A 17,417-nucleotide genomic window follows, 5' to 3' on the forward strand; every position below is an offset into this window, starting at 1 on the left:
AAGGGGGAGGGGCTCAAGATTACACTAAAGCTTGCTTCTCTACATTATAAAACTCAGTATGAAGGGTCGGTGAGAAGTGTTCAAGATTGGGAATTTGGCTTGCTCGCGCCTCACCCCCTTTACTGACCTTGTGCCCTGTCCACCTGAAAGCCCAATGGACTTGAAATGTAAGGGGCTGTGATGACTGTTATTATAAATGTCACTATTCCTACCATCACTAATTACCTTCAAAGAACCAGGTTTCCTGGAGTTTAATGAATGAATGAAGAGGACATTAAAAAACAACAACAAGAAACCAAAGTATCTCTAGTGTTTCATCTTCTTAGTGTAGTTAGCCATGACTCACTTCAAATAAGAACTCACATAAAACAAATATTTTTTCTTCCCTGGTATAACAGACAAACCTCAATTAATTTTTTTTTTTTTTGCTGAAATATCCTCAGGAAAAAAATAGAAGAAAAAAGAAGACCACAGCTAAGTATTTAGGTAAGACAAAAGTTATGCACTGATGGGAGTAGTTTTCTTCAGGATCTGTTCAAGATGATCACAAAGATAATGGAAGTTTCTCCCCTGCTCATCCCAAACATGTTGCCAGGGCTTCAGTGATAGTTGTTTCCTCATCTACATAGGGAGAAGGCGATGGCACCTCACTCCAGTACTCTTGCCTGGGAAACCCCATGGATGGAGGAGCCTGGTAGGCTGCAGTCCATGGGGTCACGAAGAGTCGGACACAGCTGAGCGACTTCACTTCACTTTTCACTTTCATGCATTGGAGAAAGAAATGGCAACCCACTCCAGTATTCTTGCCTGGAGAATCCCAGGGACAGAGGAGCCTGGTGGGCTGCCATCTATGGGGTCGCAGAGTCAGATACGACCGACGTGACTTAGCAGCAGCAGCAGCATCTACATAGAAGTGACTCAGGGGAGAGGACTTGAAAAGTACTCCCGTTTACCTAATAAAATTCAATGTTCAGAATTAAAATTGAGCCCACTTCATATCACCCTCTTTGAAAGGACTCATTCACAGGTGGCTGCTGGAGCAACTGAGGAGAAGTCAGTCACAAGTCATTAAAGCCTCCCTCCCTGGAGAACAATCTCATTGATCAAAGCACCATCATGGTTTCCATGCTGAACTCAAGAATCTTGTCTCTAACTGTAGATGGAATGATTACTTTCCTTCATGCTATTTTTGGGTTAAGCTTAAAACTGCCTGAAAGATGTAAAGAATTTTATGATAGAAGATAATTTCAGTCTATTCAAGCAACCTTGGTGAAGTCAGCAAAGAATGAGCTGAATTCACTGGATGCTCTAAGTTGGTTGCAGAACCTAGATCTTCCCTACAATTGTATGTCACATGGCGTGTGTGCATGTGCACATTCTTCTGGGAAAAGCACCACAATTTTGATAGAATTCTCAGAACATGTAAACAAAACTTTTTAAAGAACTGCAGACCTAGGGGTGTCCTTGTGAGTGAACAAAAGCACTGTCATAGAATGTGTGTCATTAACTTTTGTTTGTGCTTTTGAACATCCACAGGTTTTCATCCAAAAGTATTAATACCACTGACCACAGTGAGAATTTGGGGGCTAATTTGTACAACCCTTTCCAATTTTCCAAATCAAGGAATCTAGTACACACAGTGGATTCCTAACAACATGCCTCCAGAATGATCTGTAGCCATAGTTCAGGCCTTCACACTGAGGCCTCACAGAGAAGCTCATGCACTCTCATCTCTGACTCCTCTGGAGTCATCTTAGCCCCTCTAGAGCCTCAGTGTCCTCTAATTTAGGGAAAATGATAATAATGGCACCAAACACTGCATATAATTCTTGGAAGTTGAACTGGTATTGAACCAAAGAAGCTAATGTTCCCAACAGACTTTGCCATCTTGATGCCAGTTTCAGCATAGCAGTTAATAACACTGTCAACACTTGTCCCTGCAAAACAAACAAAGCTTCATTTACAAACCCACAAACAAACAACCCTAGTACTTTCTTCGAGGAGGATTCTTATAACAACTCAGGACACCGGTACCTAGAAATGCCCTTCCTCTATAACCACCCCATGAGGTCCTGCCTCTCTGGGATAGAACCATGGATTTCTTCCCCCAGTTCTACCCCAACTAACCTGCCTCTTACTCTCTCTGTCAGCCTTTGATCTCCTAGAGGAAATCACTCATCTCACTCCTTTATCCACCTCCTCTCCTGGTTCACTCACCGTGAACAAGAGCTGAGATAATTTCCCTGGGCAGAAGGAGGGAGAGAAGAAAGATACTACCAGATACTAGTAATCTTTTATTTTTGTTTTTCACCAAGGCACAAGTATTTAGCAATGATCTTTGCAAATTCCTAAAGCGTTATAAAACTACATTAAGGTGAATAGTCACCATCAATTAACTCACCAATTCTAAAAATGAATGGGCTTCCTTGACACATTTCTTGTTACTAATGCAAAAATTTTTGCACCAAATAATCGGAACCTGTCTCAAATCTAATTTTCATCACATAACTTACATGTTTTAAGGACTTAGAGTGAAGAGCCTTATCATTTATTTGATAAATACATTTTGCAGGTGACTATTTTCAAGCCTCTGGACTTTCTCAGTCACATACCCCCTACGCATCTTTTTTAGTCTTGTCTTCAGCTCTGTTTCAGTCACACTTCTGCAATACTTACCTTGCTCAGTCCCATCTAAGCACCTGTGCTGAAGCCTCCGTTATCCCAAGAGGACCTTGACTATGACTTAGCACATGTCACGCACTGAGATGTTGGGATCCCCTTCCTCAAGGGATGCCTCTTCTTTCCCCCTCACATCTGGTGTAGGCGGTCTCAATTCATGTTGTAGAATAGTGAAAAAATTTTGTCTCCCCACCAATTCACACCCATTACTCTTTCCCCAGACTCGCTGCAGATTCTCTATTGGAGTGGCTCCACACCAATCCTTCTTCTGTTAGCATCGCCACAAAGCAGTCCTTCCTGCAACAGATACTCACTGAGTCTCTATCAAAGCAAGGCACTGCTGAGAATAAAATAATGAGCCAAACAGATAAAAATCCCTGCCCGCATGGAGTGTGCATTCCAACAGGGGAGAAGTGGATGCCCTAGACAGCTCATATTCAATTTGAAGTTCAGTATAATTCAGTTGTTTTGATTTTACATTGAGTCAAGCAGCTGCCCAGACTCCTGTGGTAGATATTCTGCAAAGACAGGTACCACCAACTCCTCCTAAACCTGCAGACATGGGACTACTCCTCCCATCGAGAGGAAGAGTCTGTTTCCTCTCTACCTGAACCTGAGCTGCCCTGTGACTCGATCAACAGTATCTTCAGAAGTTACCGCTGTGCTAGTTCTGGAACTAAGAAGCCCAACAGCTTCCTCCGTCTGGGAAACCAGGTACCATGTAAAGAAGCTCAGCCTATCCTGCTAGAGAGAAGGCCATGTGGAGAGAAAGACCCCAAGGAGGAGAACCGTGGCACCCCGAGTGACAGCCGGGACAAAGGCCACAGACTTGTGAGTGAGGCCACCTCCTACCTTCCAGCTGGTGAATGCAGTCCCTTGAGTGAGCCCAGCAAACATCACTGGAGCAGAGACCACTACCCATGATGAATTTCTGAACTATAGCATCACAATCAATAAAGTGGTGGTGGTTTTAAGCCACTAAATTTGGGGGTGATTGTTAGGCAGCAATAGATAACGAAGATCCTGCCTTCACGAGGCAGAGTTCTTAGCCAGAGTCAGGGGTGGTATCTTCTACATGTTTCTAGGCCTTCATTATATTCCATTACAGTTAGGGATTCCCTTGTGGTTCAGCTGGCAAAGAATCCACCTGCAGTGCAGGAGATCTGGGTTCAATCCCTGGGTTGGGAAGATCCCGTAGAGAAAGGAAAGGCTGCCCACTCCAGTATTCTGGCCTGGAGGATTCCATGGACTGAACAATCCATGGGGTCACAAAGAGTCGGACATGACTGAGCAACTTTCACTTTTCACTTTAGGCAAAAAGGAAATAACCAGCCAAGATCTGATGAGTGACTATTTTTTTGTTTGTTTTTTAAACAGCTTTATTGAGTTAAAAATTACATACTGTAAAGTTCACCCACATAAAGTGTACAGTTTAAGGACTTCAAGTAACCATCACAGAATCCAATTTTAAAAGCTTTTCATCACCCCGCCTCACCAAAAGAAACCCACACCCACTACAGTCACTTCCTATTTTCCACCAATCCCCAGCCCAGCCCTGGGCAACCACTGATCTACATTCTTTCTGTCTCCATAGTTTTGCCTATTCTAGACATTTTGTATAAATGGGATCATACACTATATGGTCTTTTATGACTGCCTTCTTTCACTTTGCACTCTGATTTCCAGAGTTATCACATTATTAAACTCAAAAGTCCAGTGTTCACTAAAAAAAATCACAAGGCGTACTAAGGAACTCAAAGGAATAAAACAAATCAACAGAAACTGTCCCTGAGAAAGACCTAATGTCTGATATATTAGACAAAGACTTCAAAGTAACTGCCTTAAGGATGCCCAAGGGACTAAAGGGAGATATGGAAAAAGTAAAGAAAACAATGTGTGAACAAAATGGAAATATCAATAATGAGACAGAAAACTTAGAACCAAAAAGAAATTCTGGAGCTAAAAAATATAATTGAAATTAAAAATTCATTAGAGAGATTCAAGGAGATTTAAGCAGACAAAAGACTCAATGAACTTGAACAAAGGACAATGGACAGATTCTGATATCCTGGTTAGCAAAAAGGATCCACTGAGGTAAGCTGTCATTGAATGAACATATTTCAGACAAGTTCTGATGATTTTCTATTAGTTTTCTATTGCTGCATAACAATATTACCACAAACATAGTGGCTTAAAACAACACATGTTTATTACCTTATCATGTCTGTGGGTCAGGAATCCAAGGACAGCTTTTCTGGGCCATGCAGGGTCTTAGAAGGCTGCAGTCAAGGTTGTGGCCAGGTTCTCATCTAGAGGCTTGACAGGGGAAGGATCTGCTTCTCTACCTGCCTGGTTGTTAGTACTATTCAGTTCCTTTCGGTTGTTTGACTGAGAGCCTCATTTTTTGCTGACTGTCAGCTGGAGCTCAGCCCTTAGGCACTAGATGATACAGTTCTTTGCTGCATGGAGTTCTCCAATGGCCGCTTGCTTCCTCACAGCTTGAGAGGGAGAGACTCCAGCTAGATGAGCCTTACAATCTTATGCAATGCAATCACATAATCTCATACATGTAATCACATATCTCCCATCAACTATGCATATACGATTGTTTGGAAGCAGGTCACATGTCCTGCCCACAAGTAAGAGAGGGGGATTACACAGGGCATGAACACTGGGAGAGAGGGATCATAGAAGCCAGCTGTCGGTGGCCAGTTTACTTACCACAGGTGGCTACTTGTTACCATGGCTCTAGAACAACTGATCTTTTCCTAAGTTTATGGGTGTGAAGCAACTGGAGTCTCCTGCACTACTGTTGGGAATGCAGTGGTAAATAACTTTGGGAAATGGTTTGGCAGTTTTTTGAAAAGTTAAAGACTTATCATATGACCCAGCCATTTCATTCCCAGATATTACCCAAGATAAATGAAAATAAACTCACATAAAGACTTGTATGTGAATGTTTACAGCAACTGTATTCATCATAACCCCCAAAAGGAAACAGCCAAAATGTCCATCAACAGGTGAGTGGATCAACAAAATAGATCTATCAATACAATGGTCTATATCTCAGCAGTAAAAAAAGGAACAGACTAGGGATACACACAACTAAGTGAATAACTCTCAAAATTGTTATGCTGAGAGAAAGAAGCCAAAAAAAGTATTTCCTGTATGATTCCATTTGTATAAATTTCTAGAAACCCAAACTAACCTATAGTACTAGAAAGCAGATTTGTTGTTGCCTAGAGTGAGGGATAGATGGACTACAAAGGGGCACTTGGATACTTGTGGGAGTGATGAAAATGTTCTCTATCATAATAGTTGTAGTAATTCACAGGTGTATACATCCATCACACTCATCAAATTGTACATTAAAAAATTTTTTGGGGGGCCATGCTGTGTGGCCTGTGGGACCTTTGTTCACTGACCAGGGATCAACCTGCACCACCTGCATTGGAAGTTCAGAGTCTTAACCACCGAATCACCAGAGAAATCCCCAAATTGTACACTTCAAAAGAATGTAGTTATCTGAACATAAATTATACTTTAATAATGTTGACTAAGAACAAGAATTAAATGAAAGAATCAGAGACATCTGAATATAGACACTTGGAAGATAAAGTAATGTTGATATTTAGTATAGGTGATTTTAAACAAAATTTGCCAATGTACCATTATCTCTCTCTGGTGCACTGGCCTGAAAAGAAACAGCTACACAAAACACTTCAGATATTAATTCTTTTCAAGATGATAATCAGTTTGCTTTAATAGAACAAAGGGGTCATTTATCATTGAAAATTACTAGAGAGGTTAAGAATTTTTCATACCTATTGGCTATCTTATTTACCTTTATAATCGTCTGTTTTGTGAACTTTGCCAGTTTTTTCTGTTGGCTTTTTCCTCCTGGATTTTCTGTTTGTTTACTTGTCTCCTCAGCCTGGGAATTTACTGAAGACAAGGACTGCATCTCATTTTGCTGTCCTCAGTCCAACAGTGTTTGGTGTTTCGCTGACTAAATGTTTGTTAAAATTGAATGATCTTAATTCTCAGAACGCTTGGGAGATTTAATTTTATTATTTCTATTTTACAGATGAGGAACACGATGCAAACGCTGAAGAATCTGCAGTCACACAACTAACCAGCAGAATTGGGACTGTAATCCATCACACCTTTTGATTTTAAACCATAGGTTTACTGAATATGTCTTCCATCTTCTTCGTTGATGTTTCCCTGTGCCGCGTCTTCTTCAGGATATCAATTGAGTATTTTAAATTAAAGTGAGCAAAGCGCAACCTCCGCTAGGCGCATGCGTCCCTTCCTTTTCCCACGGTAGGAAAAAAAGACACCACCTCCTTGCCTTCCGCTTTGCACATCTTTTGGCCCGGGCGACTCGCCGTCGCCCATGGGGAGGCGTTCACTGGCCGAAGTGATGGCGACCGGGACCCCAGATTCGCAAGCGCGATTCGGTCAGTCAGTGAAGGGGCTTCTGACGGAGAAGGTGAACACCTGTGGTACCGACGTGATCGCTCTAACCAAGCAGGTTCTAAAGGGCTCCCGGAGCTCCGAGGTAAGCTAGGAGTGACCTCTCTGGGCCTAGCACCCTGGAAATCTCTTTTCTTCCTCGTCTGTGTGGAAGGAGGTGGGGGGTGGCCGCATTGCATCCTGGGAATTGTAGTCCGTGAACTCTCGGAGACGAGAGGAGAGCTCATTCGCGGAGGGCGCGCTCTGCACTCTGGGGTGTGTCTCTGGACAGGACTAATGGTTCTAGGAGCCGAGGAGGGAGTGGAGGGGAATGCGGTAGGGAAGAAACCAAAGGATAAGAATTAGTGCTTTAAAACATACATTGCGCTAGGAGACGGATGAGATAGTGTATCGAGTTCCTCATTTGTTTCTCAGAGTTGTCTCTTGTGAAGATCTGTCCCTTTTGGCCCCCAAATTCCGCGTGGTTTTGCCCTCAACGTCCCAGATTCCTTTCAGACTTTATTTCTACGCTGTCTTCATTGCCGCACTGGGGGCTTTCTCTAGTTGGGACGAGTGAGGGGCCTCTCTCCTTTTGCGGTTCGCGGGCTTCTCATTGCGGTGGCCTCTTCTGTTGTGGAGCACAGGCTCTAGGGCGCGTGGGCTCAGTAGTTGTGGCGCAGGGGCCTAGTTGCCCTGCAGCGTGTGGGATCCTCCCCGACCAGGGATCTAACTGGCCTCCCCTGCATTGCAAGGCGGATTCTTAACCACTGGACCACCAGGGAAGCCCTCTTGAAGACTCTTCTATATAGTGTGACCACAAATTCATTCTTTTCTGACTTGTCTTTTTGGTCACGTTGTTGGTTTTCTGTTAGCTTTTTCCTTTGCCGTGATTTTCCTCTCATCATCCTCTGGCTAGTTCCATGAATGGGATTGTTTGATGGCTTTTCACACCAGCAGGCTTTATATATGTACGCTTTCTCCTAAAAGAGACCTATCCATTGTACCCTGAGAATTCAACCAAGTGAAATGAAACTATATGTCCACACAAAGAGTTGTACGTGTTCATAGACATTTATCCAAAATAGCACCAAATTGGAAGCAATCCAGATGCCTATATGGCAGGTGATTGGACAAACAAAATAGGTCTAATGACTCAGCTTTTCAAAAACTTCTTCAAAACTTTTAAAAACTTATAGGTTTTTACCCAGGAGAAAAGAAAATATGTCCATCGTTTTGTTACAGAGACCAGCCATGCATATGATGTATCATGTAAGATGTCCAGGTTTGAATTCTTTAAAATGGAAGATATCTTAAATATGCTTGCAGAATAATCTGGGGACAGAGTCTTTAGGTTTCTATAATTTCTCCTGTAGACCATTGTCTTGCTCATAGAAAGGGCCCTGGTCCTACATGCCAACAGCCCCTGCATTCCAGGCCATCACAAGTCCCATCAGGTCTATCTTCTGAATAACTCTCAAGCCCCTCACCCTGCGTTTTTAAACTGTCACTTCTGTGGTTCAGGTCACTCTCATTACTTTCCTAGAATACTGCTATGTTAATACTCCTAGCCAATCTCTCCACCTTCAAGCCTGCTTCCCCCATTCCCCCCCATCTAATCCGTCTTGCTCACCATATGCTAGAACAGTCAATCTAGTCATGCCACTTTTTTTGTAACATTATATTTCTGAATTCTAAGCACCAGCCTTTAGGTGTCAGCTTAGAAGTCACTTCTTTGGGCTTCCCTGGTGGCTCAGTGGTAAAGAATCCACCTGCTAGTGCAGGAGACATGGGTTCGATCTCTTGTCCAGGAAGATCCCACATGCCATGGAGCAACTAAGCCTGTGGCTACAACTATTGAGCCTGAGCTCTAGAGCCTGGGAGATGCAGCTACTGAAGACTGCATGCCTAGAGCCTGTGCTCTGCAACAGGAGAAGCCACCACAATGAGAAGCCCATGCACTGCAACTAGAGACTAGCCCCTGCTCGCTGCAACTAGAGAAAGCCACATGTAGCAAAGAAGATCCAGCACAGCCAAGAAGAATAAATAAATAATGAAATCAGGAATGAAAAAAGTCACTTCTTTTAGGAAGCCTTCCCTGAGCGCCTACCCTGTGATCGGTTAGTCACCACTGCCCCCAAGCTCCCCTGGCATCTAGTGCATCCCCCTCAGCACCTACCACAAGGTATCGTAGGACCTTTGTCCTCTGTAATCCCAGCCTGTGAGCCCTGAAAGGATGGGGGCTATGTCTCTTACTGGCTTATAAGCACTTAATAAATGTTTGTTGAATGAATGAGGAAGATACTATTAGAATCTTCAATTTGTTGGTCACCATCCCTCGGAATCTTCAATTTGTTGGTCACCATCCCTCGTCTGTAGGAGTTTGGAGTTTGACATTTAAAAGTGGCCACAGGGAGGAAACAGGAACTCTCTTGCTTGGTGGGAATGCAAAATGGTATAATCTTAACAGGGAGGGTGATTTGGCAATATGTAGCAAAATTAAAACCCTCTGATCCAGCAATCCGGAGAAGGCAATGGCACCCCACTCCAGTACTCCTGCCTGGAAATTCCCATGGACGGAGGAGCCTGGTGGGCTGCAGTCCATGGGGTCTCTAAGACTCAAACACGACTGAGCGACTTCACTTTCACTTTTCACTTTCATGTATTGGAGAAGGAAATGGCAACCCACTCCAGTGTTCTTGCCTGGAGAATCCCAGGGACGGGGGAGCCTGGTGGTCTGCCGTCTATGGGGTCGCACAAAGTTGGTCACGACTGAAGCGACTTAGCAGCAGCAGCAGCAGCAGCAGATCCAGCAATCACAATCAAGATTCTGAGTCTATCCAGAGATATGCCGGCAAAAAGATATAAAAAGATATGTAAGGTATTTTTTTTAGCACTACTTATAATAGCAAAAGACTGGAAACAGCCCCAAAGTCTTTAGTAGAAGACTGGTTAAATAATCTTATGAGACATCTGTACAGTGGAGTGCTCAGCAGCCCTAAAAGAACAGGTGGAGATTCAGTATTTATTGCTGTAGGTCTGTCTCAGTATATATTATCAAGTGAACAGGGCATGATGTGGAAGAGTGCATATGGGAGGGTACATTTTATGTAAGATGGGCAAAATATATACACATGTCCATTGTTTTATAAAGGAACAATGGAAAGATAAACCAAAAACTAACTTAAAAAATATGTATGCATGCAGGAGAGATACCAGGAGAGGAAGAGGCTGGATAGAAGGTCTTATTTTATTGTTTTGCCTTTAGAAGCACGTAAAATTTTACTAACTTTTGAAGTTAAAAAGAAAAATAAAAGTTGCTATAGGGAGAGAAGTCGGGAGGCTGGATCAGTGCTGGTTTCTTGTTAATTTGAAGTCATCTGGCACAAGGGAACAGGGAAGATCGGTAGACACATGTAACAGGAGCTCCCTTTCCTGGCTGGACTTCATGTCTGCCAGTAACAGGGTGCCTCAGGAAGCGGAACACCTCTGTTGATCTCTTCTTGCTGTTCAGCACAGAGTCAGATCTGCTGACCACAGGCCACCCAGCTGAAACAGAGCTCACTCAACCTCTCTCTCTCTGTCTCCACTGCAGGGCCCAGCTATCAGTGAATTCATTAAAATCCGCTGCCACCTTCCTCCTCTCTTTTCTCTTCCACAGCTCCATCTGATCATTCTTCACCTGGTGCTTTGCCACTGTGAATCCCAAACTTCTTCCCAGGTCTTTCCCGAGCACCCTCCTCTCCTCCTCACCCCTACATCTATTTTTCTCATTCCGTTTCTAAACAGCTACATCCCTTTGTCCTTTAAAGCCCTATCCTAACTCTTGTCCTCTCCCTCCCCCCAGACAACTCCAAATCTCAAATTTGCCTTAGAGAGTCAGAAGTTAGGTTCTCACTGGGCTTGTGGGGCCAAAGTTTGTTTTCTCAGACTTTTCCTCTCAGCACTTGATGAATAAGCTCAGCATTCTGGAGGACTTGATTTATCAGGCCTTTGGAACAGATGTCGAGCCCATGCCAGCACTGCCATAGTGACAATGAAATGGATTTTCAACATGAACAAATGGGAAATTATCTTTTTTTACATTCGGAGGGTTTGTATTTGTATGGGGTGGCAAAGTAGGGGGAGGAGAGAGGGCCCTGGGAGAACAGCTGCAGAGAGAAGATTACAGGAAGTTTGGAAATTTTGTTTATTACCATTTTATTTTTGTCTTCCAGCTGCTAGGTCAGGCAGCTCGAAACATGGTACTACAGGAAGATGCCATTTTACACTCAGAAGATGTAAGAAACAATTTCTGTTACGATTTGAGTTTTATGTGCACAGTTTGTGTGGCTTCAGGGAAGTGGAATGCTCTCTCTCTCTCTCTTTTAATGCAGAGTTTGAGAAAAATGGCAATAATAACAACTCATCTTCAGTACCAGTGAGTATGCGCTCTCCAGTGCCTGCTGTACTTGCTACACAGTCACTCTCTGCAGGCTGCTTCTTGTGGCCTTTGTGCTTTTGCTTATTTTCCTGAAGGCGGGAGCCAGGAGTAAAGTGTCAGGAGGGTGGTGGGGGTGGGGTGGGGAGGGGGGTAGTCAACGATATGTTCCCTCTGGAATAGATGCCTGAGACTGCAGAAGAAGTTGGTGTACAGGGTGTGATCAGAGTGGGAATCACCTTTGTGAAACTCACTCATATTTTGAGGGCTTCTTGGAAGGAGAGACTGCAGACCCCATAAGGCCCGGGCCCATCCAGGACTACACACATGCATAGCCCTTGGCACTTGGTGGACACTTAAGTGGTATTTGTCAACTGTGCCTGAGGGCTTTCTCAGAATTCCTGCACCTTCCCTGGGGAATGGAGTACATCAATGACCTTTATCTTACATTGCCATGTGCCTGCTGCTGCTGCTGCTAAGTCACTTCAGTCGTGTCCGACTCTGTGCGACCCCATAGACGGCAGTCCATCAGGCTCCACTGTCCCTGGGATTCTCCAGGCAAGAACACTGGAGTGGGTTGCCATTTCCTTCTCCAATGCATGTGCCTGCTAAGTCACTGCAATTGTGTTACCTTAATCCTGTCTGACTCTTTGCAATGCTATGGACTGTAGCCCTCCAGGCTCCTCTGTCCGTGGGATTCTTCAGGCAAGAATACTGGATGGATTGGCATGAGCCCTAACTATGTATAAATCATCCAGCAGATTCTGAAATATAGAGACTCCCTTATCCATTTTAGTTTTGGACAAAATTACAATTTAATTAACTTTTAATCTTACTTCATTTTGCTTTTTATTTTATGCAGTTGATAATTACACTTATGTCAGTTCAGTTCAGTTCAGTCGCTCAGTCGTGTCCAACTCTCCGCGACCCCATGAATCACAGCACGCCAAGCCTCCCTGTCCATCACCAACTCCCGGAGTTCACTCAAACTCTTGTCCACAGAGTCAGTGATGCCATCCAGCCATCTCATTCCCTACTGGAAATATCTGATTGGGAATTTAACTGTTGATATTTAAATAGGTAAAACATTCATTTTTGGGATATGTGACCCTTCAGCTCCATGTCTCCAAACTGAATTTGAGCCATCCTTATAGTCGGTTAGACCACATCCCTCACTCTGATAGAGTATTATTACATCTTTAGGTGTAAAATCCATCTTTTCAGCAACTCTGCACTCAGTGAAGAGGGATTCAATAGCACAGTCCTAGGATAGGATGGACAGAAATAGAAAATGTGATAAGCTGGATATTTGTCCTTCCTATGTATTTATCTGACCATAGATAACTTCTTCTAGGTTGCTACATTTTCTTATGTTTATTTTCCTCTTTCCTTTCCTGATTTAGGCAAGAAGCTATTCAGAAGAAGTAAGTAACCCCAAAGGTAGAGGAGTAGGGGGCCAACTAACTGTTAGCAAGCCAGAGGGACTGCTGGGCCTAGGATTAGTATAAAACTCTTGTTGACATAGACTCTTAAATTGATTTGGGTTCTAGGATAGCTCACTGAAAATATAAAGACTATTTCAAAGGTATGCAGTAAGTCAATTCACTTCTAGCACAGGCTATCCAAAAGTTACAGGGTGTAGAGAACCAACCTTAAGACAACTTTTTACATTGGTAATATTAAGTAGAGTAAATGTGCTGCAGTCATTGAACAGACTTGTGTGTTTGTGTGTATTTTTTTAAAGTGGAATAAATCAGCCCCTTGCAATATTGTTTATATAATAATTGGCTTTACAGATCTTTTCTTCATATTTTAAACATGTCTGGTCCCTGCCAGTGGACCAGTATAAATTTTTGATTTAGCTTCAACAGAACTATGCATATATGTTTTGTGCAAATACTCTGTGCAAATCATTTGCACAATGAAATGTCTTTTTTTTTCACATTGGTTGATTATTTTTTCAGTATCTAGTTCTCCATTTTTCTAGGGAGAACACATGATATTGTACTTTCAGGGATAGTAAACCGTTATAAACAAAGAATGTAGAGAAATATACCCCTAACTCTGCACCCAGTCATGAATCTGAGCCCATTAATAGCTCCCACATTTAAAGCCAAAAGAAAATGTGATTGCATAGAGGGGTTGCTATGATGACAAGATGCCCATTGTAGATAAACTTTTTTCTCTATCCTAATTTATAGTGTTGAGCAGTCTTCAAATCTACAGGACCAGTTGAATCATCTATTGAAATAGAACGAGTTAGAAGAGGGCAAAAGCACTTCTTTGCCTGACGCTGAGGAGGAAGTATCTTACATAACCATGTGCTGTGGGTTTGATCTTCCATTTTCTTCTCCAAAAGTTAAGTTAGAAAAGATCTGTGATGATGAACAGTTTCTCCTGAAAGGAAATTAGGTGACTAAATTTTAGAAGCACTTCTTAAATCAAACCAACCCATGCTCTTAATGAATTTTTAAGTTGTTCTGTTAGTTTGATATTAAAGCAAAATTAAAAGATGTCTTAGTTTTTCCCACAGAATTTTAATATGTCAAAAGCCATGTTGTCTAAATGTGTTTCTTAAGCAAATACTGAGTAGTGTTTTAAATTCAGACTTAGAGATTCTACTGTGAATTTATAAGAGTGATTAATATTTTTTAAAGACTTTTTTTCTTTTAATCATACTTTCAGGAAATATTTTAATTTCATGGTCACAGAATGATGATTAGGTAATACCGGTTGTTTTCTTTTCAAGTAACTAAGAAGAGATACTTATTTTATTTGTTGGAGCAAATTCCTTCATGAAAATTAGGCAAATGGTATCATATCTGGCCAGCTGCAACCTCCTGCCTTGACCTTCATTCCTAGGGTTTCTTTGTTGTTGTGACTCTTGATTAAGTGGCCTTGGGTTCATTTTGTAATTTTGCTGGTCGTCAGCAAATTCACTTGTATGACATTATTGCCAAGTGAGAACGCAGCTAAATTACCAAGATTGCAGTATAAGGTTGTGCCATGTAGAAAACCTTATGTTTGTAGACATATATCCATGTTCACTGAACTTATCTTATTAAATGTCATTGTGTTTGTTCTCAAGTCTGAATGTCTATACTTTGTTTGAATTTTAAAATGGGACTTCAACCTGGTTTAGCTTTGTTCTTATTCACTAAAGTATTGGGAGAAAGCTGACATAAGAAAATAATGTTTTTACTGAAAGAAGAAAAGCAAATATGAGTCCAGTTTAATTCATATTCTCTATCATCAAGTTGACTAATCATGTTAGATTATATATATATTCCTCATTTTATATATATGCACATTAACTTAAAGTAAAAAATAGGTATGAAGGAATTCACTTTTAGATTCATTCTGTAAACATTTATTACAATTATTAAATGTAAAAAGGCTCAATTTACCTTAAAAAGAATGATTGCAAACTTATATCAATTGTCATATTATGAGTAAAACATCTGAAATATTATCTGGGGATGTTACTATCAGTTTCTGTTTAACATTTCGCTGGAAGCCACACCTAGTGCAGAAATTAAAATTAAATGTAACTATTAGCAGTGAAGAGACAAAATTGTTATAGTAGAATTATCTTAGAAAATCCACGGACTGATTTTTTTTTTGTAAGTCACCAGTTTAGAAAACAAAACAAAGTTTAACCATCCAAATATACACAAAGCAAAGAAATATTTAAGAAGAAAAAAATTAACGTATGCTGGAACAAATATTAAAGAAGCAGTAATTGCTTAGGCCTCCCAGGTGGCTCAAGTGGTAAAGAATCTACCTGCCAATGCAGGAGACACAGGTTAGATCCCTGGATGGGGAAAATCGCCTGGTGGAGGAAATGGCACTTACTCCGAATTCTTGCCTGGGAAATCCCACAGACAGAGGAGGCAGGCAGGTTATAGTCCATGGGGTCTCAAAGAGCGGGACACAACTTGGTGACTGAACACATACACACTATTGTTTATGTTGTATATGATAAGATAAATTTTACAACTTAATTTTCACAATTAAAGATGAAATTTACATTAAATAATGAAAACCTAGTTGTTTGTTGTTGTTCAGTCACTCAGTCATATTGGACTCTTTGTGAACCCATGGACTGCAGTATGCCAGGCTTCCCTGTCCTTCACCATCTCCCAGAGCTTGTTCAAACTCATGTCCGTTGAGTCAGTGATGCCATCCAACCATCTCCTACTCTGTCATTCCCTTCTCCTCCTGCCTTCAATCTTTACCAGCATCTGTCTTTTCTAATGAATCAGCTCTTTGCATCAGGTGGCCAAAGTATCGGAGCTTCAGCATCAATCCTTCTAGTGAATATTCAGGATTGATTTTCTTTAGGATTGACTGGTTTGATCTCCTTGCAGTCCAAGGCACTCTCAAGAGTCTTCTCCAACAAAGAACATAATGCCAAAATACATGAAAGAAAAGTAGACAAATACGAGAATAGGCAGAAATGTATACATCATTTAATAGTTTGTTTCTTATAGAAATAGGTTATATAGAATTAAATGGTGATCAAACATATGGAGACAAAAGATATTTCTTTAAAATAACATCTGGGTTATAGAGGATATGTTGGAGGATAATTTCAAAATAATGAAAATTCAAATTTTATGCAAGTGAATTTATGTGGTGACACCCAAGCAGTAGTATAAAAGATAAAAGTCATATTTTAAAGTCATACCGACTCAATGGACATGAGTTTGAGCAAACTCCGGGAGAAAGTGAAGGACAGGGAAGCCCTCTATATTAGGGATAAAGTAGAAATAATGTTTCCCCCCACCCCACCCAAGGGGTTTGTGGTTAGAATTTAGAAAGCAAACAAAGAAATCAAAGTAGAATAAGAAAACCAAGTATGTGTTACAAAAGTTTGAAAAATATATGAAACCATTAATTGGTTCTTATCGATTAAACTGGTAAAATGTCGACTCAATCATAAAAGTATAAATTAGTAAATTTGTAATTGAATAGGAGATATATAAATCAATTAGATATGAAAAGAATTATCAGTTTGATTCCGTACAGACCAAGGTATAGGTTTTCCAGTAGTCATGTGTGGCTGTGAGAGTTGGACCATAAAGAAGGCTGAGCACAAAGAATTGATGCTTTCTAATTGCGGTGCTGGAGAAGACTCTTGAGACTCCCTTGGGCTGCAAGGAGATTTAACCAGTCAATCCTAAAGGAAATCAACCCTGAGCTGAAGCTCCAGTACTTTGGCCACCTGATGCAAAAGGCTGATTCATTGGAAGAGACCCTGATGCTGGGAATGATTGAGGGCAGGAGGAAAAGGGACAAAAAGGATGAGATGGTTGGATAGCCTCACCGACTCATTGGACATGAGTTTGAGCAAACTCTGGGAGAAAGTGAAGGACAGGGAAGCCTGGTGCATTGCAGTCCACGGGGTTGCAAAGAGTCAGACACAACTTAGTGACTGAACGACAACAAATCAGTTTGATGCTGATTAAAATTAAAATAATAATTAAATTAAAAAAATTTAATTATTAGTATCAAAATGTCTGGCTCATTATAAAGACATAGTATTATAAAACCGACATTTAAAAAAGAATATGTCCCATCTGGTTATGAGAAATAATCCATAACTTATCAAAAATAACCAGTTAAAATGTCATCTGTTTGTAATGGCTATCCTGAGACTTTTCCAGAGTATCAAAGAACAAATCATTTCCATATGCTCCCAAAGTATAGAAAATGATAGCAAGATACCCAGTTCCTTTGCTAAAGTAAATGTAATTTTCATTAAAAAAAAATAAATCAAGATAACATAAAGGTATTTAAGAGATACTTATTTAGGAGATACTAGATACTAGTCTAGCCATCATACTTATTTATGAATATA

At 41.2% G+C, this 17,417-nt stretch overlaps 1 protein-coding gene across 1 annotated transcript; it reads left to right on the top strand.

Moving 5' to 3' along the window:
- The first annotated feature begins 7,056 nt into the window (after nucleotides 1-7,056).
- Nucleotides 7,057-14,636, top strand: BORCS7 (BLOC-1 related complex subunit 7). Its single transcript, XM_088842290.1, has 5 exons — nucleotides 7,057-7,243; nucleotides 11,352-11,414; nucleotides 11,511-11,554; nucleotides 12,958-12,978; nucleotides 13,756-14,636. The coding sequence occupies exons 1-5, from the start codon at nucleotides 7,079-7,081 to the stop codon at nucleotides 13,805-13,807; spliced, it is 345 nt and encodes a 114-aa protein (XP_088698416.1). The 5' UTR covers nucleotides 7,057-7,078; the 3' UTR covers nucleotides 13,808-14,636.
- The last annotated feature ends 2,781 nt before the right edge of the window (nucleotides 14,637-17,417 follow it).

The sequence above is a fragment of the Moschus berezovskii genome, chromosome 12 (assembly GCF_049115385.1).
Source record: "Moschus berezovskii isolate FMDL1 chromosome 12, NW_MosBer_1.0, whole genome shotgun sequence".
In the NCBI taxonomy this organism is placed as follows: domain Eukaryota; kingdom Metazoa; phylum Chordata; class Mammalia; order Artiodactyla; family Moschidae; genus Moschus; species Moschus berezovskii.